Source organism: Pogona vitticeps, chromosome 5 (genome assembly GCF_051106095.1).
Source record: "Pogona vitticeps strain Pit_001003342236 chromosome 5, PviZW2.1, whole genome shotgun sequence".
NCBI classification, from domain to species: Eukaryota; Metazoa; Chordata; class Lepidosauria; order Squamata; family Agamidae; genus Pogona; species Pogona vitticeps.
Genome location: NC_135787.1, coordinates 173,528,629 through 173,552,312, shown reverse-complemented (window position 1 = coordinate 173,552,312; position 23,684 = coordinate 173,528,629). Strand labels below are relative to the sequence as shown.

The 23,684-nt window shown below is 40.0% G+C and overlaps 2 protein-coding genes across 4 annotated transcripts in view; one reads left to right on the top strand and one right to left on the bottom strand.

The window, feature by feature from the left end:
- TRIM24 (tripartite motif containing 24) overlaps window positions 1-12,190 on the top strand; it is a 67,794-nt gene extending 55,604 nt beyond the window's left edge. For all 3 annotated transcript variants that reach the window (XM_020800432.3, XM_020800431.3, XM_020800430.3), the window contains exon 19: window positions 334-12,190. In XM_020800432.3, the coding sequence (XP_020656091.1) occupies window positions 334-543 (210 nt within the window). In that variant the 3' untranslated portion in view covers window positions 544-12,190. The remainder of the gene's footprint in view (window positions 1-333) is intronic.
- The window catches only part of SVOPL (SVOP like), a 38,441-nt gene continuing 24,017 nt past the window's right edge, over window positions 9,261-23,684 (bottom strand). Inside the window, exons 12-16 of the mRNA XM_020800481.3 lie at window positions 19,560-19,671; window positions 15,833-15,914; window positions 14,067-14,156; window positions 13,451-13,564; window positions 9,261-9,442 (exon numbers count right to left, since the gene is read on the bottom strand). Of these exons, the coding sequence (XP_020656140.3) occupies window positions 9,431-9,442; window positions 13,451-13,564; window positions 14,067-14,156; window positions 15,833-15,914; window positions 19,560-19,671 (410 nt within the window). The 3' untranslated portion in view covers window positions 9,261-9,430. The remainder of the gene's footprint in view (window positions 9,443-13,450; window positions 13,565-14,066; window positions 14,157-15,832; window positions 15,915-19,559; window positions 19,672-23,684) is intronic.

Here is a 23,684-nt window from a genome sequence, read left to right as displayed (position 1 = left end):
CTAGATGGATTCTTAATTGTATCCTTCTGAGAGAAATTCCTAGCTCAGAATTACACTCTTACACTGATTCCAACAGGTACATTTAGAAAATGTTGACTGCCATCCTTGAGTTTAAAAAAAAATACTTTACAGTACTTCTCGTTGTATTTGGAAGCTTTATATGGTAATGTTTATTTACCTTCATCCTAATCCTGCCGTTTTTCAGTGGTTTTTTGCCTGGTAACATTTTCAAGATATTTTAATATTGTATTATAAGATTTCAAGATATTTTAATATTATATTACTGTAGATTAAAAAGTTATAACATACTAACATGTTTAATTTCCTCACCAGCCTGATTCAGAAGTGGCTGATGCTGGCATGAAACTGGAAGCCTACTTTGAGGAACTTCTGAAAAACCTTTTTCCAGAAAGAAAATTCCCTCTCCAGCCTTATTGTCGTGCCGATGGAGATAGCCCGGTCTTATCAGATGACTCTGATGATGACTTTGTGCAGCCCCGGAAAAAACGCCTCAAATGGGAGGAGCGTCATTTTTTAAAATGAACTGGTTGTATGTAATGCTAAGGATTTTTTTACTGAACTATTTATCAATATTCTATCCCTGGAGGACATTTTTGACCACATTGACTTCTGATACTTTCTGCCGTGATACAGATTTACCATGGAAAGTCATGTAGGAGTCTTTAGAAAGTTGACCTTTGTTTTGGAAGTATGTTATACCATCACTCTAGAGTGACAACCATTCAGGTCTTTTATTTAGAAAGCTTTTGTTTTAAAAGACAAAAGAAAATCATAATTGCATTTGAAAATGAGTTTAATGTGTGATTTTTGCTGTTTCCAGAAAATGTGATCAGATCAGAAATTAATTTACCAAAGGTGTGTGGCTGGCCATAATTTCAGTTCTTTATACTGTACATAACCATTAGCCATCAGAGAGGAAAAGCACATGGTTTGATATTGTCCTAAGATGCTGACTGGTACAGTGGAATTGTAGTTGCCCCCAGAGGTCTACTTGTTCTTTACAATGTATGGAGCCCCAAATTAAAATACTTCAAAAAATGTTTTGAGTGTCTTATTGTGAATATATGAAGAAAAACTTCATATCATTTGTTGGTCTTTGGCCAACGTTGTAAGCATTTGCTAATGTACCTTTGTTCAGCTAGAAATGCCATATTTCTCTGCGTATAAGATCCCCCACACACACTTTTCTAACCCAAAATTAAGAAATCTTAGCTTTCAGTATTCAGCCTCTGGGCTCAGAACACTCTGACATTGTAAGTCCCTGTTGTATCTGAGCACTGCCTACAGCTCCACCTCTAACAAGGTGTGTTCCATTTGGTTTGTTCGGCATCAGCTGACATCATTTACATAAGGTTCCTGACTGGAGGAAGCTAAGTCTCCTGATTGGAGGCAGCTAAGCCTTGTGATTGAAGGAAGCCTGTTTTTTAGAGGCAAGATATAGGCCGTTTTGTTCTCTCCTCAGCTTACTTCTGTTTATAAGACAACCCTTAATTTTTAGTGTAATGATTTTAGACAAAAGCATTGTCTTATATACGGAAAAATATGGTATTACTTCCTCTGTTGCCTTTTTGAAAGAGGAGCGCATAATTTTAAGTTGTCTTTGGATCTTTTAATTAGAAACACATTATTTGCTCAGTGTTATACACAGTGCTGTTCCTAGTTTTTTCTTAGTTTCATCTTCCATATAATATAGACTTGTGTTTTTTGAGTCTTTTAATCTGCACAGAGCGTTCTAATCTCGTACAATCTCAGTATAGTTAGGTAATTCTCACCCCAAGTGCTTATTATGGATGTTAAGGTTACTGTTTTTGTGTTTAGAGCAAATTCAGCCTTGATTTGATTTAGCGCCCAGTTACTTGCCTTTCGGCCCATGATATCTACAAAGCTCTCTTCCAACACCACTTTTTAAACGAGTCAATTATTCTTCCTGCCAGCTTTCCTCACTCTCCTATCGTACATAGTGATTGGTCCAGATGATCTTCACCTTCTCTCCAGTTGATGCATCTTTACATTTGAAGATATTTTCTAGTTCTTTCATAGTTGCCCTTCCTGTTTTCTGTTGTGTTCCAATTTCGTTGATGGAATCTCCATTTGGACTGTTGATTGAACTGAGGTGTAGATAATTTTAACAATTTTAATTTCTTCATTTCAACATTAAAGTTATGTAATTGTAGACATGATTTTTGTCTTAATGTTGAGCTGTAGCCCTGTTTTTGCATTTGCTTCTTTCATCTTTATCAGAGTCATTTCAAGTTATGCTACTTTTTGCCAGTAATGTGTCATCTGCAAATCTTCAGTTACTGCTATTTCATCTACCAATTTTCACTTCTCCATCTCCGTTTAATCCAGCTTTCTGAATGCTACATACTGGTTGAACAAATGAGATAATTTTTAGCTTGTCTGATACATTTGCCTATGAGAAAAATATTCTGTTCCTCCATATTCTGTTTTAACAGTAACTTCTTGTCCAGAGTGTATGTTATGTATTATGACAAGCAATTGTTGAAGGGCATCTGTTTTTAAAAAAACAACCCACAGCTTCTCATTTTAGGTGTAATCTATAAAGCACAACATGATTGTCTTCTGAAATTCTTTGGTATGCTCCAGTAGCCAAGATATATTTGCAGTATGATTGCTACTACCTTTTACTTTTCTGAATCCAGTTTGAACTTGGGACTTTCCTTGTTCCAAGTATGTTAAAAGTTTTTGCTGTGAAATCTTGAGCATCACATGCTTTCATGGGAGATTAATGCAATGGTTCTATAGTTTTTTTGTTGTTGTTTTTGTTTGTTTGTTGTTGTTGTTTGGTGACTGCAGTGCACCACTACCTAGTGATTTATTTCTTCTGCTTTGACAGCAGCTTTCACCTCATTTTCTAAAACTAAAAAAATCCTGGTTCTTCTTGAAAGCATCTCTTTTCTATAGTTCTTCAGAATATTGATTTCATCTCCTCTTTATTTTATCCTGCTCAGACAATGTATTGATCTCTCAGCATGCCTATTCTAAGTTTAAATTTCCCCTTGGTTTCTTGATTTTATGGAAGTGGAAAAGAACACTTGTTTTTCCTCTTTTTTGTTCATTTCTGTTGCACTGATTATTGTAATAGTTGTATTTGTCTCTATATGGCGGGCAGTGAAAGACTGCATTTAATATTCTGACCTTATTTCTGTCTCCGCTTTTGCTTCTCATATGTCCTTAACAATTTTGAGAAATGCATGGGTCACTTATCTAGATTTTTCTTTTCTTTTGACAGTGGAAATTGTTGCTTTGCATACTTTCCTGATAATATCTCTAGCTTCAATCCAGAGCTTCTTTTCACAGTCAATTTATTTATGCAGTTATGCCAATGTAGAGTATACTTATACTAGAAAGGATTTCCATACGACAAAAATCTTGTGGAATTACAGTGTGGTTTTAAAATAGAAGTGTACTTATAGATTTTTTTTCCTACTGAATATTACTAAAATCAAAGCAGGTGGCCCTGTTCTTCAATTTTTGTTTGTATAATAGCATATTTGAAACTGTTCTTCGGTGTGCTTATCAAGTTTACTTCGAAGATCGGGAAGTTCCTTCTTGAGTTGCAGTCAGTTCAAATAAGAAAACTGCCCCCTTCCTCAAATTATAAATAAATAAATGTAAACAGCATAAGAAAACTATATGTCCCCCAGGGTCTAGGCAGGAAGACACTATGTTGCATCCACCTCTGCCAACACTTTTACCATTTGGAATTCTCATAGAGTTCTCTAGCTCTTCCCTTAGACAAAATGTGGCATTGTTCCTGGCATTGAAATAATTAAGGTCAAATTTGGCCTCCACGAATACAGTTCTTACCTTAATTTGTCATAGATTATTAGAATGCTCTGAGAAGGTTACCATAAATCAGGATTGATCTGAGAGCCCATCATTATTATTAAATTAATGGAACAGTGTAGGTACAGTGGAACCTCTACGAACTGGCAGCAGGGAAGCCCTGGGAGGCCTCCAAAGGCAGTGATTGTGGCGGGGGGGGCAGGAGGCTGAGCTTCCCTTTTCCCACCTTTTTCCATGCCTTTTGGGTTTGTAAGTGGAAGCTCTGTCCGCAAGTCGAAGCAAAATTTTCCTGCCAGAGCTGGTCATAAGTCGAAATGGTCGTAGGTAGGGGTGTACATAAGTCGAGGCTCCACTGTGCTGACGGCCCCGACCGCTGCTTATTCTGTCTCGGTGAGAGACACCAGACTCGCTCCTGTCCCAAGTGTAAGAAGTTAACCAAACTGGTTCTTAAGCTCTGGTTACAACAACTTTGATCATGTTTGTGGGAGAAATCTTTGAGACCTTCCATCCCACAACCAGTCCCGCAATGGAACCTACTATTGTTCACGTCCCTCAATCTGAGCTCTCTGTTCCATCAGCTCCGACTACTCCCTCTCTGAAGACGTCTTCGAGAGTTGGTAGGAGATATAGATAATTCTACCAACAAGCTTGCAAGGAACAAAAATTTCCCTTTTACTTTAAATCTGTGCAGCGTCACTTGTCATCACTCTTTTCATTCTGCCCTAATCAGTGCATGTACATTGCAGGTTTTCTGACAGAATGCTCACCACACAGTGACCTGAACAAAAAAAAAAGGTAGTCATTTCAAAACTATTTTTCTTTGTGATCTCTATGGCTGATGCAGATTAGTCCTATGCTCGCATAAAACCACATTCAGAACATGCTGCTGATGAGAGTCAGGACTCTATAGCCCAGTGTTTGGCATCCTTTCCAATTCTGACTATGACTCAGATTCATTATCACAGTCTTCTTTGTTACCCTTTATTTTGTCACCAGTTCTTTGGGCTGGGAATACAGCTAGATCCCTCACCTTCCCTTCATGCTCTTTCAAAAAGAAAGAGCAGATTTATGTAGTGAAGCCCCCCTCCACCAACTTCAGATCCCATTTCCCAAAGTGTGAACTCGGAGATTGCAGTATAGTAATGTCAATCAAATAAGTTAAGAATTTGCTAATGTAAGTGGCTATGTTCTTTTAAAAATGGAAGTGCTTGACTTAAGTCTCAGGTTTTATATGGGAGTTTCTTCTGAATATGTTCACCATAGCCAGAGATGTGAAGGTGCAGAAAAGAGTCTGTTATCAAAATAATAGGAATGGCAGCAGTTTAACTGAGCAATGAAAAAAAGAGCTCTTTATAGGCATTAAAAAAAACCCTCTTGTTGATCCATCTCAGCTTTGCATTGAAAGAGGAAGCAAAGGAATGTTGCCAAAATGGTAGTGCAGTCTTTGGATAGCCAGCATGGGAAACAGAGGGGTCTAATTATTTCTGATGTGAATGAATGCATTCTGTGTCTCTGCTGGAGATGCTGCTAGTGAGATGGATGTGAGAGAGAAGCCCAGATGTGAGAAGAGGGTAATACAGTATAAGAAGATAAGACAGAAAAGAAAATAAGATGAAAACTAGTTTTTTTTTTAAAGGTGATTTTCAGAAATCAAAAGTCCATTAATCTCTTCCTCATTGAAAAATAACTGCATGGTTATTTTTTTAAAAAAAGTTAATTACCTGATTGGGGAAAGAAAGAGAATAGGTTTTTCTGGGGTTGATGAGAACAGGGTTTTCAAAAATTCATGCAGCTGTTCCCTTGTCAGTAAAACTTGGAATTGCAGCAAGCTAGAGAGGAGGTGTAAAATCCCAAATAAGATTTTTTTTACTTTCATTCTGGTTTAGTAAGGTTTTATGTATACTTAAATGACAATTAAAAATTAATATAATGCCCCCATTTCCTTGTAACTTTTTAATTGTAATAATGGTAAATCTAATCTATGACCATTTTTCACTAGCTTGCTAGTCTGTGGACAGATGTATTGGTTGCAGTGCCAGTCACCATTCTAGTTTTGCTATTTATTTATTTATTTGATTGATTGATTGATTGATTGATTGATTGATTGATTTCTATCCCGCCCATCTAGACTAAAGGTCTACTCTGGATGGTTTACAAATCTTTCTTCCATCTTGCCCAACAGACTTGGACCAAGCCTTCCTTCATGTATCTAACTGAGCATTAAGAATCGGTACTGAATATAAGAGGAGGGAGCTAGTTTCTTTTTCAACACCTTCCAAACACCATTATTGTGGAGACGTAAACCAAGGATAATGAAGCTACAAAGTTGGAACTCATGGGTTGTCACTTTACTCCTCAGTTGTGCTTACTGTGAACACTGCACCAGCCCTATAATGGTTGCATACTGGTGCCATTTGTTTCTGATGACCCCAAAAATATAGCCGTGCTTTTCCAGGCTAAGGCACATAGGAATATAAGAAAATATAGCAAGGCCTGTTTCAGATTGTCCATCAAAGATTTTAGCAAATCTTACCACACTTTGTTGATATTCCTAGCTCAGAATGGCTGGGGTCACTGACAGATAGCTCTAGTTCATGCATTGAGTGACTTTAATGGCATGAAGTTACTCAGTGCCAAAGCATGATGTGGTGCACCATCTGTATAAAAACAGATTGACAACTAGAAAGATAAATATTGGGGGACAGATCAGATGATTAAGGTTCACTGCGCCGGTTCTGGTGTACACTTTCAAATGTTCAGCAGTGTATCAGTGTCTCTTTCCTGGGGACTGGAATACATATTGAACATTTCCAGGCTGTAAACCATGGCTTTGTTTTTCATATTTGTTCATGTATTGTACAAATTTTAGGAGATTCAGTCTCTGTAGCTTGAAATAGTTCAGTGGGCTTCCCATCTATTCCTAATGATTTATTCCAGTTGCTTTGAAAATACTTTCCAGTTTTCTCTTTAAAATTGTGGGTTCTTTGTCTCAGGAATCTTCTTCAAAAGAATCTGTCATTCTTGCATCTTTTTTGTTTAGTTCTTCGGTACATTGTTTCCGTCTTCTGTTTATTGTCATCAGGTCATGTATATCCCCTTTCATCTTTTGGCAGCCTTAATCAAATCCTGGATCAAATTTTCTTTTGATTTCTTGAATCTTATGAAAGAAATCTCAGTTTTTCACTTCTCTTGTTCTCATCTGCTTTCCACTGTTTATTGTAACAGTTCTTATGTCCCTGTGTGACAGTCAGTGTAAAATTGGATTTAGCATTCTGAGCCTATTTCAATCAATCCTTATCTGTTGTTAACTATTTTAAGAGTTTCATCAGTCATCTGGGATTTTATTTCTTTACACAATTAATGTTTTTGCATGATCTATTATAATACTGTATTGGATAAAATGCTGGCTCTATAGCTTGGAAACAGGGATGAGCACCACGCCCTAGAGTCGGACACAACTGGACTAAATGTCAAGGGGAACCTTTACCTTTTTTATTATATTATCTCTTGTTTCAATATATAATTTCATGGTCAATGAGTTTAGTAACACAAATTTGTTCTTTAAAAGGATTTTATCACATGAAATTAAAATTGTATTTTAGTGCCATCTTTAATTTTTATATTAATAGTTCATGGTTGGTACTACAGTCTGCTCTTAGTCTTGTTTTGGCACAGAGAATACAGCTGTACCATCTTCTGCTTCTGATTATATATAGGTTATTGGCCTACCTGGTGACATCAGTTTGTGCAGTCATCTGTTCAGCTACCTGAAGCAATAGATGGTTGGTTTTACAGAATTCCATGAGACACTCTCCTGCTTCATTTCTGACTCCTAGACCAAATTCTGCAATATTTCGTTTTATTTTCTAGTCACTCAGGATTATCAGCACATTTTGTTTTAATCTGCAAACAAGTTCTTTCTCACCACTTATATAAAATATTTTCTATTCTTCAGCATCTATTAGTTGTGGGGTAGACTTGAATGAGAATTACTTACAGGTTTTCCAAGATGTCTGACTGATATTATTCAGCACAAGTAGCTAGAGGCTAAAATGCAATGTCTCACTGCACTATTAGGACTAGAAGGTTTCTCCTGTGTTTGTCCAGAGTAAAACACTGTGTAAATTGTTTGATTGAAAATGTCTTCCTTCAGTCCATTTTAGTTCATTCTCACCAGGTCCTGCAATGTTAAACATTTTCTTTCTTTTGCCTCTGTACAGTGGCAATTAAATGTTCTCTCAACTTTAATCCATCTGCTTCATTAGCAATAGAGCTATATATACGTGTCCTTTACTCTTCTCCAGTAGCTGACTAAGTGCCTTCTAACCTTGGAATCTCATCTTCCAGCACTATTTTTTACTTTCAGTTGCTTCATCATAGGGTTTTCAAGATATATTCAGAAGTGATTTATATATGCCGTATCCTGTGCAGTACTAACAAATTAGTTTGTGTGTTATTGCTGTTGCCTATGAAAGGTTCTCCACCAGTCACCTTCCATTACTATTACTGCCAAGTAGTTGTCCTTCAAGAGTTGGGGAGTTGCCTATCATCATTAAAAATACTGTATAAATTCTCCTCTGCTGATATCATGGTTAATTCTAGGAGAGGTTGGATTATCTTAGTCTGGTAGCTCAGTTTTCACTAGTCCACTTTGAATGACCTTCCAGACTCTTGATGAGGATTCTAGCCTGCTGACGGCATTCTTGTTGGCTTCTCTGACTCATTCAAGCTCCTTCACTATATTAAGATGTGACTCAAGGGGGGAGGATAACACTGTATGGTCTTCAAAAGGGATTCCCTGTTCCTTCAAAATGATTTGCTAAATAGGTTATCCAGAATATTTTGTTATGCTATCATTTTAAAAAATATTCTGCTTCCAAAGGTCCTCGTAGTCATTCAGTAGCTATACCATTGGTTTATCTTCTGTGCAAAGATGACCATGTGGTCTTAGCCCTGGGAGTGCAAGACCAGATGCTGCTTCTGGCTGTTTTTGCATGATGTGGAAGTAGAGTCCAGTCAGTTAACCAGCTAATCATCCATTTATGTGAGTCACCGAAACCATAAAAAAGGTTCTTTGATTGGTCATCTGTGAACTCATACTACCTTCGTTCATCACATTTCCATGTTGCTGTGGTTGTAGATCTAGAAATGAGATGACACTAATGCAAGATATCTGATGCTTACATTGATGCTTAGGCATGCGGTAGAGGATGTGTAGTAGGATCCTCACACCAAGCTACTCAGCTCTAGAATGTTCTAAACAGCTCAGCACAGTAGAAGACCCATTTGTGCAAGTTCAAAAAGGACCAGTTACAAGAAAAGGAACTTGTAACAGCCTTATCAACCCAGATATAAACAAATGCATGTTTGTATGCATTTAAAACTTACCATACAGAGTTCAGTAGCTCTATTTACTTGCACAATGCATGTATTTTCTTTTGTGATTAAAAAACCACAAGTCAAGTTTATTAAAATGTGAAAACGTACATTTTTAAAGCATGTAAAGAAAAAACATATTAGTTGTGCTTTCCAGAATCAGGGTCAAGCCGATGAAATACAATGGCATCTTCTGTTTTCCCTCTTCTTAGTGGGTATTCAATCATTTCATTTGCTAAAAAAGATTTTTAAAAAAGTTTTGAGAGAATTATGGATAGCTCTTAGCAGTTAAATTTTTGCTTATATATGATTTCAGTGATGTTATTATTGGCAGTTACAATGTATTTACTTATTTTATTTATTTTATTGGATTTCTACCCCACCCATCTAGACCAAAGGTCTAGTCTGTAATGTACTAATCAAAAGTTTTTAGTTTTGAGCAAGTGAAGACATATCAGTTGCCATATGCAAACAATCCAAAGACAAGGAGGCATGATACCTTGCCTTCGTTTATGTATTGGCTTTGGCTGCCAGATGGGTGGTATATAAATCAAATAAATAAATAAATAAGTATTCAAAATATTTTTATCCTGCCTTTCTTCTTAGAAAGAACCCGAAGGCAGCTGTTGTGGGAGGGACTTCCAGAGTCTGGGAACAGCAACAGCAAAGTCCCTCTCCCACGTCACCACCAAACAAACCTATGAAGGTGTTAGGATCAGAAGAAGGATCTTTCCTAATGATCGTAACACCTGGGCAAACTCATAAAGGCAGAGTCAGTCCTTGAAATAGCTTGGGCCCAAGTCATTTTAGGGTGTTAAAGGTTAAAAACAGCACTTTTAATTAGACCAGTGGAGCTGCTATAACAGGAGGGTTATGTTACCCTTGTGATAAGCACCAGTTAGCAATGCTGAGGTTTCCAAACACAGTTTCCAGAGACAGTCCCACATAGAGCGCATTACAGTAATCCAGTTGGGATGTAACTATGGCATGTGTCGCCACAGCCAGATCAGATCTCTCCAGGAATGGGTGCAGCTGGCACACTAGTTTTAATTATGCAAAGGTATTCCTGGCAGTGGCTGAAACTTGGGCATCCAGCTCAGAGATGAATCCAGAAGCACCCCCAAACTGAGCACCTGTCTTTTCAGAGAGAACGTAACCCCATCCCGCACAGGCTGCAACCCTGTTCTTTGATCTGCCTTTGGCTGATCGGGAGAATTGTGGGTGGCTAATTTAAACTGCTACTTCTGGACAGCAGTTTATATATAAACTGGATATATAAGCAGTATACACTGAACAGAAGAGAAAGAAGAATGCTCAAAAGGGAACAGCAGTACAGCAGTTGATTTTGTTGGGAATGATTTGGATTCATGGACCATAGCTTAGGATACCAATACAAATGGCTCATTCTGGGCAATGAAGTGCATTTCATAAGGCTGAGAAGAAAGTTTCTTCTTCGTGGCCTCTGTGAATACACACAGTTGGGTTCAGGCAGCGCCTGCACTGGTCTTCTCGGAATATTCGAATTTGTGAATTTCGTTGTATGTGTATATACTTACAATGACAATAAATTATTATTATTCTAGAGCTTTTTTAGAAAAGTAGCAAAGTTCTCATGCTCCGCCCGCCTCAGCCCTCAGTTCCATTTTACCACCGCGATGCTAGGAACGTCTCAGTATTAGAGCTTGTTTTGATAGGCTTCCTTGCAAAGCCAGCCAGGAGGGCTGTAAACTAATTTCTGTATGGGAATGGAAGCCAGTGCCCAAAGCGGACTGTCAAGCGTAGAGTTACATCAGGAACCCCAGGAGCAAAGTAGAAGACAACACAGTGGAGCAATTTGCAGTTACATCAGGAAGCTACAAGTCTCTTAACACACATGGCTTTTTGACATCTGTATACGAATGCAGAGAAAATGGGAACAAGAGTCAGATTAAAGTGAAACCCTAATACTGGAAAAGTAGAATCTCAAAAGTGTCGCTAATAGTTGGTGGGATACAACTTTTTATTGGAGCATAGCAATGAATGAGTGTATGTAGTCCAAAATGAATAGACACAACAGGAAAAGGAGGAGTCTTAAATATAAAGAATATAGCAAAATATGCAATGGCAAGTTAGACTGATATCATGACTAATCTGTCATCTCATACTGTTCCACTTGTTCCGAGGCAAAATTTGTCTGCTATTCCCTCTGCACATCTTCATGACAAGTGTGTTATTAACCTGGCATTTTCATACTAAATTTGATAACATAGTGTGTTCACCTATTCATAGCCTCTCTTGCAAGAGTCTAAATACTACCCAAAAGCCTTCTCTACAGAAAACGACAGTTAGAACCTGTCCCTCACACAGGTTGGAGAAGTCTTAAAATAATGGTTGGCTTAGGTTCCAACAAACTATAATTTAGTGCACTAACAAGTGAGCTGTTGCAGATGGGAACTAAACTAACTGCCTGCTAAAATTGAGTTGCTTGCTGGAGAGAATCTGCTCAAGTAATGGTTGAGTTGTATAATAACTATTCCTTGGGATTTGCTTCAGATACCTCAGCTTGGTGATAAATAGATGACAATTTCTAACCCTTGTCTTTCAGCCATTGTTTCGTATTTGTGCAGAAGAGTGGTCAGGCTGTAGGTGAAGTATTATTGATCAATACTATGTTCTAACTTGTAAGTATAGCAAGAGACTTAAGAAGTGCCTATATGTAGCATTTGTAGATAATACAACAGCATTAAAAATAAATTGTGAGAGGCTGTAGATCAGACTCTTAGAATTCAAATATTGATCAGTGATTATTTACACTTACACATTTCTGAACTCTGATATTCTGTACGTGTATAAGACTAAGAATGCGATTAAATGGACTCGTGTCAGAGCTAATTCCCACCTCAAAAGTGTAATGTCAAGGTTGTTTATTAGCTCCTCTTCTATTTGATTTGTATGTTGAAGATACAATATTGAAGCTTAAACTATTAGATTATTTTCCATTTGGGCTTTGTCTCATGAACTAATCATCCCACTATACAGAGATGATATGATTCAGTTATACAGTCAAACTGAGATAACATGCTTGCTGAAAGATTTTGGGATTTGTTGTAAAGAAGAGTTGAATGTAAATTATAATAAGAAAAAGATTGTGTTTAGAGCATGTCCTCATAAGCATAGGTGGTCCTTGAATAGAGAAGTCATTGAGCAAGTGAGACATTTTACCTATCAGATTTTATAGTTCTCTGAAGGGCAATTGAAGTTATCACTTGGTTGATAGATGCAAGATCTTCACAAACAGTTTGTGTTTCCCTAGAACTAAAAATGGGATTATAATTGCTCCTGCCTGAAAATATATTCAGCTGAAATATGCCTTCATTTGTATTCTGGAGGGGAAAACTGGAATCTCACAGAAACAAACCACTTGGAAACCATTCTAAATATTTCTTCAAAGCAGTACTTGGTTAACCCAGCAACTAGTATTAGTCACACACCCTTTCCCAGCTCTCCTGAAACTTCCCCAGACACAACATGAAAGCATAGAGTTGGCTTCAAAGCTAACCTTTGGTGTTAGCACAGAATGGTAAGTTTTAAGGAAATGGTGAAGGGTGCCTCTGTTGCGGTCCCCTGAAACTGCCCCCTGCTGTGAACCCTGCTTAAGTGGAACTCTGAACAGGAGACTTCTTGTTAAGGGCTTGGGGTGCACTGTTACACTTTGCTGTGAGTCCCCTCCTGATTATTTTCTTTCCCCCAGTAATTCCTATATAATTAACTGACTGTGATGGAGTGATGTATACATCAGGCTATAACTGAGTGCCTGAAAACCTCCCAAGTCTTAATCTTTGCTGAGGGCAATGAATCCCATGTAATAAATTGTGGCTTTCTATGGAGAAAAGCATCTGTATCCAAAGGTTCATGCAGCCAGTTCAGTTGGGGATCCAGGTAAGAATCATGGATGTGCAGCAGTTAACAGGTTTTATAAATGGCTCTCCCTTGCCAGAATGAGTCAGTTGTACTTATATGGACTAAGCCACAGTGGACTCCTGATATATAAAAAACAGGATAGATTATTCCTGTGGGTTCCTCAGACAGTCAATAGAAGAACAGAATGACACTTAAGATTATCGGCTACTCATACCGGATGGTTCCTCCAAAGCTTGTGTGTTTGTAATAATAAGAGGTAAAATTCCAGGAAGTTGACTCTATGCCTCCTCTCTTGTTCAAGAGCTTGTTTCTGATCTTGAAGTACTAAAGGCAAGTTACCAACCTGAAGTGCTCTCCCTTTGGTCTCGATGGGGAGGCTGAAAGCAGAGATGGCGCCTACAACACAAACTGAAGCAAAAAGGCAGAGGGCTCCCAGGAAAGAAGCATTCATAAGCACCTACATATAAACAAATTATGAGTGCCATGTTGCCATGCTGTTTTGAATAGACATTTAAAAATACTCATAGATGCCCCTATTAGCTGCCTTGAAGCTGGAGCATAGTGTATTGCCAACTGTTTGGTACAGAGGCCATTTCCCAGGCATTATTCTAGAATTTAGTGAACATGTGGAGTGGTCTGGTATCACAATGGCAACGCTGATCTACACACATTCCTTCCAAGAGTGGTCCTCAGTCTTCAGCAATACTAGATGGTACAAAAAGCCTAGTCCCAGAATCCAGTCGCTAGCTGGACTAACAGAAACTGATGTCCAAAATTCTAGAGGGCACAATTCCTGACTTTCAATCTACGTAAAGACCCATTCATTCATGCAGCTTTATGCCCATATGTGATCCACAAACATTAAGAGAAATATGCATGGTACATAATTTATATGAAAATGTTTTCCTGAAACCTGTTTTTACTGGCACAGTAAACCAATCGAAATAATTATGTCTTACTTGTGCTATAAAAGGTGCCACCATAGCACCAATGCGACAAAGGGAACCACTTGTTCCCAGGCCCAAGGCTCTCATTGTAGTGGGATAAACCTATAAGACAGTAACATATAGTGCAATGTCAGTTGAGTCTCTATCCTGCAAAGAAGACTAAGGTAAAACTGTAGTGATGCACCAAGTTTTTGTGTGCAGATGTAGATCCTCCCAAACTTGAAACATTATATTGGCAATTCAGTAAAACAGGTGAGGAATGTGTACCCCCCAATGTTAGATTACATCTGCCCCCCATTGCTGACTTTTGTCCATGGTTAGCTGATACAAAATTGAAACACCAGAGTATCTGGAAAGCCACGAGTATTCCACCTCTACAAAAGATATGATATTGGCAAAAATGTCTTCCTAATCCCTGGCACAATCTGTTTTAAGCTAATTTACTTTGTTTATTTCATCAAATATTTCAAACAAAGCAAGAATGGTATACAGTACTTACTTTTAAAGTCACTTAGCTTTGCCTGGATTGGTCCTTTCAATTGAACATTACTCATGAATGACAAAGAAATAATCTAACCACTCAGAACAATCCTTCCATTTATTTGGATATATCACAAATATTAAATTTCCAATATTTTTGTTAGCTGGAACTCACAGTTTTTAAACTGTAGGCAAGACTAAAAAGTAGCAAACGTTCAACTTCAGATTTTCTGACTTCCAAATGGTACTTGCATCTAGTGTTGAAATCTGCTTTGCCTTTTGGCTTCAGCACTTGATTTATTAATCGTTCAAAGCAGAATATTTAATTTAGTGAATGTTTTAGTCCACAACTATTTCATATAGAATTTCTTGCACCATCTTGTGAGGAATGTGCTACCACTTATCAAACAGAAATGTGCTACAGTGAGTTATGAGCAATTTTGTTCATAACCCTATGGTCTGTGGAAGACATCCTGTATGCCATAGGACTGAATAAACCTCTGCCTCTGGTGGAAAAGACAAAGGTCTAACCTCGCCAGAAGAGACTTGACGTAGGAACCCAAAATCCCAGCACCTGTGGAAAACGACACTGCTCTGACTTCTCTGACATTGGGAGGATTCCCCCTGGGCAGAAACTTATGCCAGCTCTTCCAGGAATAATTCAGAAGAGAAAAGCCACAGTGTGATGGAGGCAAACACTTCTCATCTTTCTCTTCCACCTTTCCAACAAGAGAACTTTGCAGAAGCTCCAACCTCCAGACACTTTTGACTCTTCAGGTACAGTTTCTCTGTTTAGAATTGCTTATATGTATTCAAAAGGAGCAGATATTTCAATAACTCTGCTAAACTGTACAAAAATGCTGGTAATTTTATTGTCATCTTCCACCCTAAACCTGGGACTGTTTGTTTATCAACAACTTCTTTTCTCAGTAGGAGAGGAAGCATCATTTGATCTTCTCTACCCAAAACGTCTCAACCCTACCCTAAGTTCTTGGGTTATGGTAGAATTTTCTTGTTAACATTGCATTCCTGTTACTCTTCTTCATTCATGTCAGAAGCAATCCAGTGGTACTTCTGGAGTGGACAGATCAGTTGAGTGTGTGTGACCATTGCCCAGGGGACACCTGAATTTGCTTACAGTCCTCACATTCTTTGGAGTGCCTCCTTCCATGTCCCCTAGCTTCCTGTTCATTCCACTTAAAATTGAAAGGCCATACTTACTGCAACTTATGTCTAAATAAAAATGCATCAGATTGTGCTGTCAAACTACATTTTCCACTCCCAAAGGTCTTTCTTACCTCTGCTGTGTAAATATAGATGGTATTGAAATTTGCAGCAACGAAGGCACGCAACATGAAGAGAAAACTAATGAGACCTGTGCTAGATACAAAAAGGAGGGGAGAAAAGAACAATCGTGCAATTCCAAAGAATTCAGTCAAAGAACACGGTATGCTGGAATGCCAGGTGGCCTTGCAAGCTGGAATATCTTACAAAGTAACATCCCTTTTCACACAGTCTTTGACATGACATTAGTTGCTTCGTTTCTTATTTACTTGTTTCTCATTTGTTCATTCTTAATAACCAGTTACGTTGCTTATTCACTTGTGTCCTTTACTTCTTAAAAAGAAAAACAGGATATATGAGGGTGGCTGAAATCCTGTTGGGTAACTTACAACTGTGGGACGGTGAAGATGTCACAAGTGGGGATGATTTTTGGCAATTAAAAACTTCTTACATCTGTCCTGACCTGATGTACTCCCTTTCATTGTGCAGAAGCCGTGAAATGGAGGGAGGAAGTATTTAATTAAGGACTACCTCTCCTTGCCAGCAACGTCATCCCATCGCTCCCCCAGTTTCCATGAAAGGCATTGCAGCACAGCTGAAAAGCCATGGGACAGAAGAGGGATTTTTAAAATTACCAAAATTGGCCCTCTGCCAGCAATTTCCACCACTCCTCTGCAGGTGGGAGTTTCATTGCAGGATTTCAGCCAATCTCACAAAACATGAAAAACTCATTCAAGATGCCTAGAACACCCATAAGAAAAACCTGTGACAGTGAGATCATCATCCTGATGCTTAGTGTAATGGGTTGCACTAGAGTAGGCCCATTGACTCAGTGGAGATTTTGTGAGTGAATTATTCTGTGTGTTGAATTTATTCAAATAGGCCTACTTTAGTGGCACTTACTATGCTAAAGTAAGTAATAACTAAGTAGAACCTTTTGAGTTGATTGACCTTACGGAGGAGTTGACTCAGAAACCCCCCATTGATTCAGTGGGTCTACTCTAGTATGATTTATGATACTAAACAACGGATTTTCAGCCACAGTTATTTTTTAACTGTTACTTCACAGAGTATATCCAACCTTGATTGTGAAGTGTTTTTTCAATGTTTTCAAAATCATAATGACTCATCAAAACACATGGAAAATAATAATATTTCTACTGTAGAAATATAGCAACATGGTGGGGCTGCAGGTTAAAACGCAAAAGCCTCTGGGCTGAAAGGTTGAAAGACCAGCAGTTCGAATCCACATGACGGAGTAAGCTCCCATTGCATGTCCCAGCTCCTGCCAACCTAGCAGTTCGAAAGCACGTAAAAAATGGAGTAGATAAATAGGTACCACAACAATGGGAAGGTAACAGCGTTCCGTGTCTAGTCGCACTGGCCACGTGACCACGGAGATTGTCAACAGACAAACGCTGACTTAGAAATGGGGATGAGCATCGCCCTCTAGAGTCGGCCATGCCCAGACAATTTGTCAAGGGGAACCTTTACCTTTTTATTTTACTGTAGAACTGGAACTTGTAGAAGTAGGTATAATTTCACAAGGCACTCTTTGTTCCCAGCTGTGGCTTTCTTTCATAATGCCAAAAGGATTTCTTTCAGGTTCGGGTAACTGGTCAAGTAATTGGATAGGATTAAGGATTGCCTCAGCAGGCACTCTTTGTTTGGACTGGTATCCTTGAACATCCTCTGCTGGCACAAGCTCTCTTCAAATTACTGGGTAATGCACTTGAGTCGAACCAGTTTGGCATTTGTGTTTCCTATCTACATAAATTTTCTTTTATATAACTGTTCTTGTACGGGATCAGCCAACAGCCTATGCTAGCCTAACCCTGTGTCTCTGAATCCTGCTTTGCCCGTTAAGGACTGTGAATACAAACATCACTTCCATCTAGGGAGGGGACTTCCAAAAACTTGCCTCTTAACATGCGAGTATGTTTGCACCAGAGAGAAGCCCCAAAAACATGCACGTTAAACATCCCATACTGGTAACCTTGACGCAAAACCTGGAATCGTTGCTTTTTATATCATGATGACCAAAATCCCCACCACCACCATATCCATGGCCAATAATAATGATAATAAAATATTTTCCAAGTCCAACATTGATGTAGGGGGTCTGAAGTATATGTGTCAAAGAAAAGGTAGACCATATCCTGCATTGACTGTTAAAACCTCCTCCTAACCCCCTTCAAATGGTCCCAAGATCACCCTCACCAATATCAGCTAGGTTTACTGTACTTTGAGTTTTCAAGGCTAACAGGAGAAATCCTTTTAAAAACAGCTGGGAATGATGTGTACAGGAGAAAGATTTACTGATTTTAACTCATGAAATGCTCCCTTTTCTCAGCAACGACATTGGGAACCTTATGCCTACGTATGTTTAGTTCTGCCCTTATTGATGTAAATAGGTATTTCTAGCACAAGCAGTTTTGACAAAGCAGCTCTGCTTTATCCAGTTGGAGTCTTGCAGAGAAGATGATTGTTTGCCTTGGTGTGGAACCCCATCATGTTTTTGGAAGTCTGTTTGATGTGATCAAAGACCTAGGTAGCCCATTTGGCTGGACACTGTAGAAATGTGGAAGATGGGCATGACATATGAGTATGTAAAGTCCAGAAAAGGATACTTGTACAGTGGTGCCTCGCTTAACAATTTTAATTGGTTCAAAAAAATTCATCGCTATGGGAAAACATCACTAAGCGAAACGCGTTTTCCCATAGAGATGCATTGAAAACCGGATAATTCGTTCCAATGGGAACGGATTACCGTCTTTAAGCGAAAATCGCCATAGGAAACATCGCTAAGCGAAACACAGTTCCCCCATTGGAATGCATTGAAACCTTTTCAATGCATTTCAATGGGGGAGAAAAAAATCACCAAAAATTCAAAAAGAGTCAGAACGAAGCCAAATTTGGTTAACAAAGGGTGTATTAAGTGCACTAACGATTTCAAGCACTCTAAACCCTTTTTAAACAATTTAACACCTTTTAAAAATAGCGAAAACGGAGCTGTCAAAAACATTGCTAAGTGAAACAGGGGGACCTAAATTGTTATTGCTAAGCGAAGCAAGGTCTCGAACATCACTATGCGAAATTTCCCGATTGGAAACATCGCTAAACGGAGCGCAAGATCGCTCCAAAAACCTCATCGCTAAGCGAATACATCGTTAAACGAGGCAATCGCTAAGCGAGGCACCACTGTATATGCAAGTGCAGCATTGCATACACACACATTCATGTTTCCTCATAGCAGCTATAGAGATGTAGATTGGAGCACCTCTGATCTAGTAACAGCCTATCTCCACTGCTTGAACATAATACTATGGTCAAAATTTGAACACACATCCCTTGGGCAAATCTGACCTGTCCATAATATCCTTTCATCAGAACAACTATAATATTAGTGGACCATGAAATACAAGTGGCATATATGACTATCATTATTAACCCAGTGAGATGTACTGGATATAATGATGGACTACGAGTGAGGAGGCCTGGGTTTGAATCCTTGCCATGAAAACTCATTGAGCGTTTGGAACTGGTAAAATGATTCCTTAAATATCCCAGATACCTTGAAAGCACTATTAGGTTTGCTATAATTCAGTTCTGACTTGAGGGCACATAACAACAAACAAATGCCTCTACAACTGAGCAGCCTAATAAGATGGAAGACTGTGTCTAGCCTAGTATACATGTGAGAAGAGGAACATTTTAATATGCTGCTGCGGGAACACTTACATTGAAGTGCATATGTTAAGAAGGAGGAAGAACACCGCTGTGCATCCCATAGTTATTGTGAGACTCAGTCGTCTTCCTAGAAAATTGATGCCCAGAATGTTCAAAGGATTTACTGCAAAAGAGGAATGGAGAAACCAGTCCTAAACAAATTATGTCAGGTTATAAAATCAGACTTACACCACTAAGCCATTAGACCATGATTGAGAACATGTGACCTACTAGATTTTGATAGATTCCGACACCCTGCCCAACTCAATGAACTTGACCAATGGTGAGACATGATGGGACTTATAATTTAAAAAAAATCTAGAGTGCTTCAGTGTTACATAACAGCACTGATGTTACCTGTCTGTCATGGGTTTGGAGGGAAAGTTCCATCCTATGGGGAGTGGAAGGCGGGACATCAGGAGGAGGGGCTGTACTGTATATATATGTGATGCCTGTGTGGTGAAGAGTAGATGCTGAGACAGACTGTGAGACACTGGGTTGGGACGAAGCAGCAGCTGGGGAAGAAGAAGCTGTTGTGGGAGTCTGGGTGTCTGACAGGGTACTACTGTGTGTCAGAGTACCAACCTGATAAGTTCAGATGTCTGTGGGTTAGCCAGAACTGATGGGTTCAGGGTCTGTGCTTTAAGTTAAAGGTTCTAGGTGAACCAAACTGTATGCTTGTGTGTGTGAGAATAAGCCACGTTACTTTATTTTATTCACCTGATTGTTTTATTTACCCTGTTTGTATTTAAAATAAACCTTATTCTTTTGTTGTTTAAAAATCCATCCCTGGTCTGTGTGACTTATTATAGGGAATGGTTGGTGGCAGCTTAGTAACTGTGTGATAGATCCCAGTAGGTCTGGGTTTGTCACATTGATTGGTGTCCAGCGTGTGGGATACGACTGGTCCAGTTGTCCAGCGGTCCAGCAAAGCCTTGGCAGGTGTGCCCAGAGCAAGGGGGGTCTAGTCAGGGACAGTCTGAGGCGCGTAGGTAATCTTCTAGGTGTACCTCACGGGGAGGTGCGCTAGTAGAAGAACGTGCCAACTGGGGAGACTTAGATTAAGGTGCTCTGAGGCAGCCTAGTTTTGGCGGGAAAACGCTGAGGCAAAACTGCGTAGCAACAGCGAGCTAGCTTGCCAGCTGAGAGGCCCAGCAGAGGGGGGTAGGCTCTGACTCGATACTGTTGCAAGTAGTGCTGAAGAACAGCAGCAGTCTCTAGGGAGAGCTGGGTTCTGAGGCAAGAAGGAAAAAAAGTGGTCGTTTTATTTTGAGGCTTGACTTTTTAAAGCAGCCTGTTCTGAGGGGGGGTATGCCCTTGACTCGAAGCCAAGTAGCAGACATGAGTGAAGTGAAAGACCCCCAAATTGACCAAGGTTCTGAGGAGGAATTTGGCTCAGTGCAAGGTGATAGCACAGGAGAGCAGAACCCAGAACTCAGAAAAATACTCCTAGCCCAACAGCATGAACTGAGGGTGAGGGAAATGGAAATCAGAAGAAAAGAAAGAGCTGAAATCTGTCAGGCAGAGGCAGATGCCAAGAAAAGGGGAATGGCCATGAGGATAAAAGAGATGGAACTGAAACACCAAATTAGACTGGTACAATTGGAATTGAAGTTCCTAAATAAGTTTATTAACAATTTATCAGGGGAAGAAATGTCAAAGAAGGAAAAGTATGAGGCTCAGGTCAGACAAAGTGAGCAAGATCTTGAAAAATATACTCAGCAAAAAGACATTAAATTAAAAGAAATCAGAGATAAGACTGAAGAAAAAGTAAAAGAGATAAAAGCTAGGGCTGAGGAAGAAATTTTACAGATCAGGGGTGAGTTTGAGGCCAAGCAAAAGGAGCTGGATTTGAGAATAAAAGGGAAAAGCCAGCAAGGGGGAGGGGCCCATGGTGAAGGGAAGCCCTCAGACATGAAACTAAGACCTCAGATTTTGGAGGGAAAACCAAAACAAGATGAGAGAGAATCCAAATACACTAGAAAATGCTATTTCTGTCAGGGAAAGGGTCATCTGATCTCAGAGTGTGAGAAATTAAAGCAGCTAAAAGGAATGGTGCCTCAGAATTCTAGTGGGACCAAGCCAAAAGCTGTGTTCTGTGTCCAGAAAGAGCAAAGCTCATTGTCACAGAGGGAGCCTGTTGCCATGACTACTCAGTCTGGAACAGCTACCTCTGCTGATCAGGCTGAGGAAAATGGTCCTCTTGTGGAGGTAAAACGCTGCTTACTGATAAAAACAGATTCTCAGTTGTTTGAGACAGCAGGGGTGGACGTAGGAATACTTGACCGTCAGTATAGGGGGCTGCGGGACACTTGTTCCCAGGTAACCCTGTGCCATCCAGATATTATTCCTAGGGAGTTTATAATCCCAAATGAGAGCATGAAGGTGGCAGGGATTGAGGGGCAGATAATCTCTCTGCCAGTAGCAGAGGTACCTGTCAACTTTCAAGGCTGGAGGGGAGATTGGCGGATAGCGATTTCATCGACTCTGCCAGCAGCCGTGCTCGTGGGAAATGACCTGGCTGAACATGTGAAACGGGTGCTAGTGATTACACGCTCACAAGCCACCACAGGGACAGTTCAGGGGGGTAATGATGAGCCAGAGACGGAAGCAGAGGGGAGTTCAGAAGCTGTGGTGGAAACCTTAACCACAGACAGCAGATTTGGACAGGAGCAGAAGGCAGACGCCACTCTCCAAAAGTGTTTTGAACAGGTGACTGACGCCCAGCTAACACCTGAAACCCCAGTGAGATTTCTGGAGAAAAAGGGGATTCTGTATAGAGAGACCCTGAGGAATATCTCAAAAGGGGGAGATGGGATCAGGAGTCAGCTAGTGGTACCTGAAAAGTATCGCCCCATGATCTTACAAAGGGGTCACTCTGACATGTTTGCTGCACACTTAGGGGTGAAAGAGCCCCTTGATTTGAACAAACAAAATTGGGAGCAGATCACCCAGGATGACCCACAAGACGTTGTGACTTACATAGACGCCTTGATGAATGACCTAAGGAGAAATCTAGAGCTAGCAGCAGAAAACCTGCAAGCTCAGAAGGTCAAACAGAAAACATGGTATGACCACAAAGCTAGAGAGAGGCACTTTGACCCAGGGGAGGAAGTGCTTTGGCTTAGGCCCTGCAGAGAGAATAAGCTGCAGCTCAAATGGGCAGGACCATATAGGGTCATTTCCAAAATGTCAGACCTGAACTACCTAATAGAGCAGGAGGAGAACCAAGCAAGGAGGGTGGTTCATGTGAATGCCCTAAAACCCTACTACAGAGGGGAACAGAGGGTTTTATTCGCGATAAAAGCAGCTGAGAGTGAGGAAGCTGAATTACCCTTCTGGGAGGGTAGAGGGGAAGTAAAATACAACCCAGAGGAGGTAAAGATCAGTCCTGCACTCACCCAAGACCAGCAGCAAGAACTAAAAATGCTGCTTAGTAAATATCAACAGGTGTTTTCCAACAAGCCGGGGATAGTGAAGGGAGTGATGCATCGGATCCACACAGGGGATGCACCCCCGCAGGCAGTATCCCCATACCGAGTAACGGGACCCTATAGGGACAAGGTGCGGAAGGAGCTGGACGAGATGCTGAGGGAGAACATAATCGTCCCCTCTTCTAGTCCTTGGTCCTCTCCGATAGTCCTTGTGGACAAGCCTGATGGGAGCATTAGGTTTTGTGTCGATTACAGGAAATTAAACCGTGTAACCACTCCTGATGCCTACCCAATGCCCAGGCTAGACAACCTGATTGAAACCATAGGGGGTTGTCGGTTCATCTCATCATTGGACCTGGTAAAGGGATATTGGCAATTAAGAATTGATCCCAGGGATCAAGAAAAAACTGCCTTTTGCAGCCCTTTTGGTCTCTATGAGTTTCGAGTCCTGAGCTTTGGTCTCAGAAATGCACCAGCCACATTCCAAAGGCTGATGGACCAGACCTTGGCAGGGCTCAGTGACTTTACAGTGGCCTACATTGACGACATAGGGATCTTCAGTAATACCTGGGAAGATCACCTGATACACCTGGAGTTAGTGCTGCAGAGGTTAAGTGCAGCAGGGCTAACAGTAAAGGCCAGCAAGTGTCAGCTGGGTAGCCCAGAAATAAAATACTTGGGTCACATGGTAGGGGGAGGAATG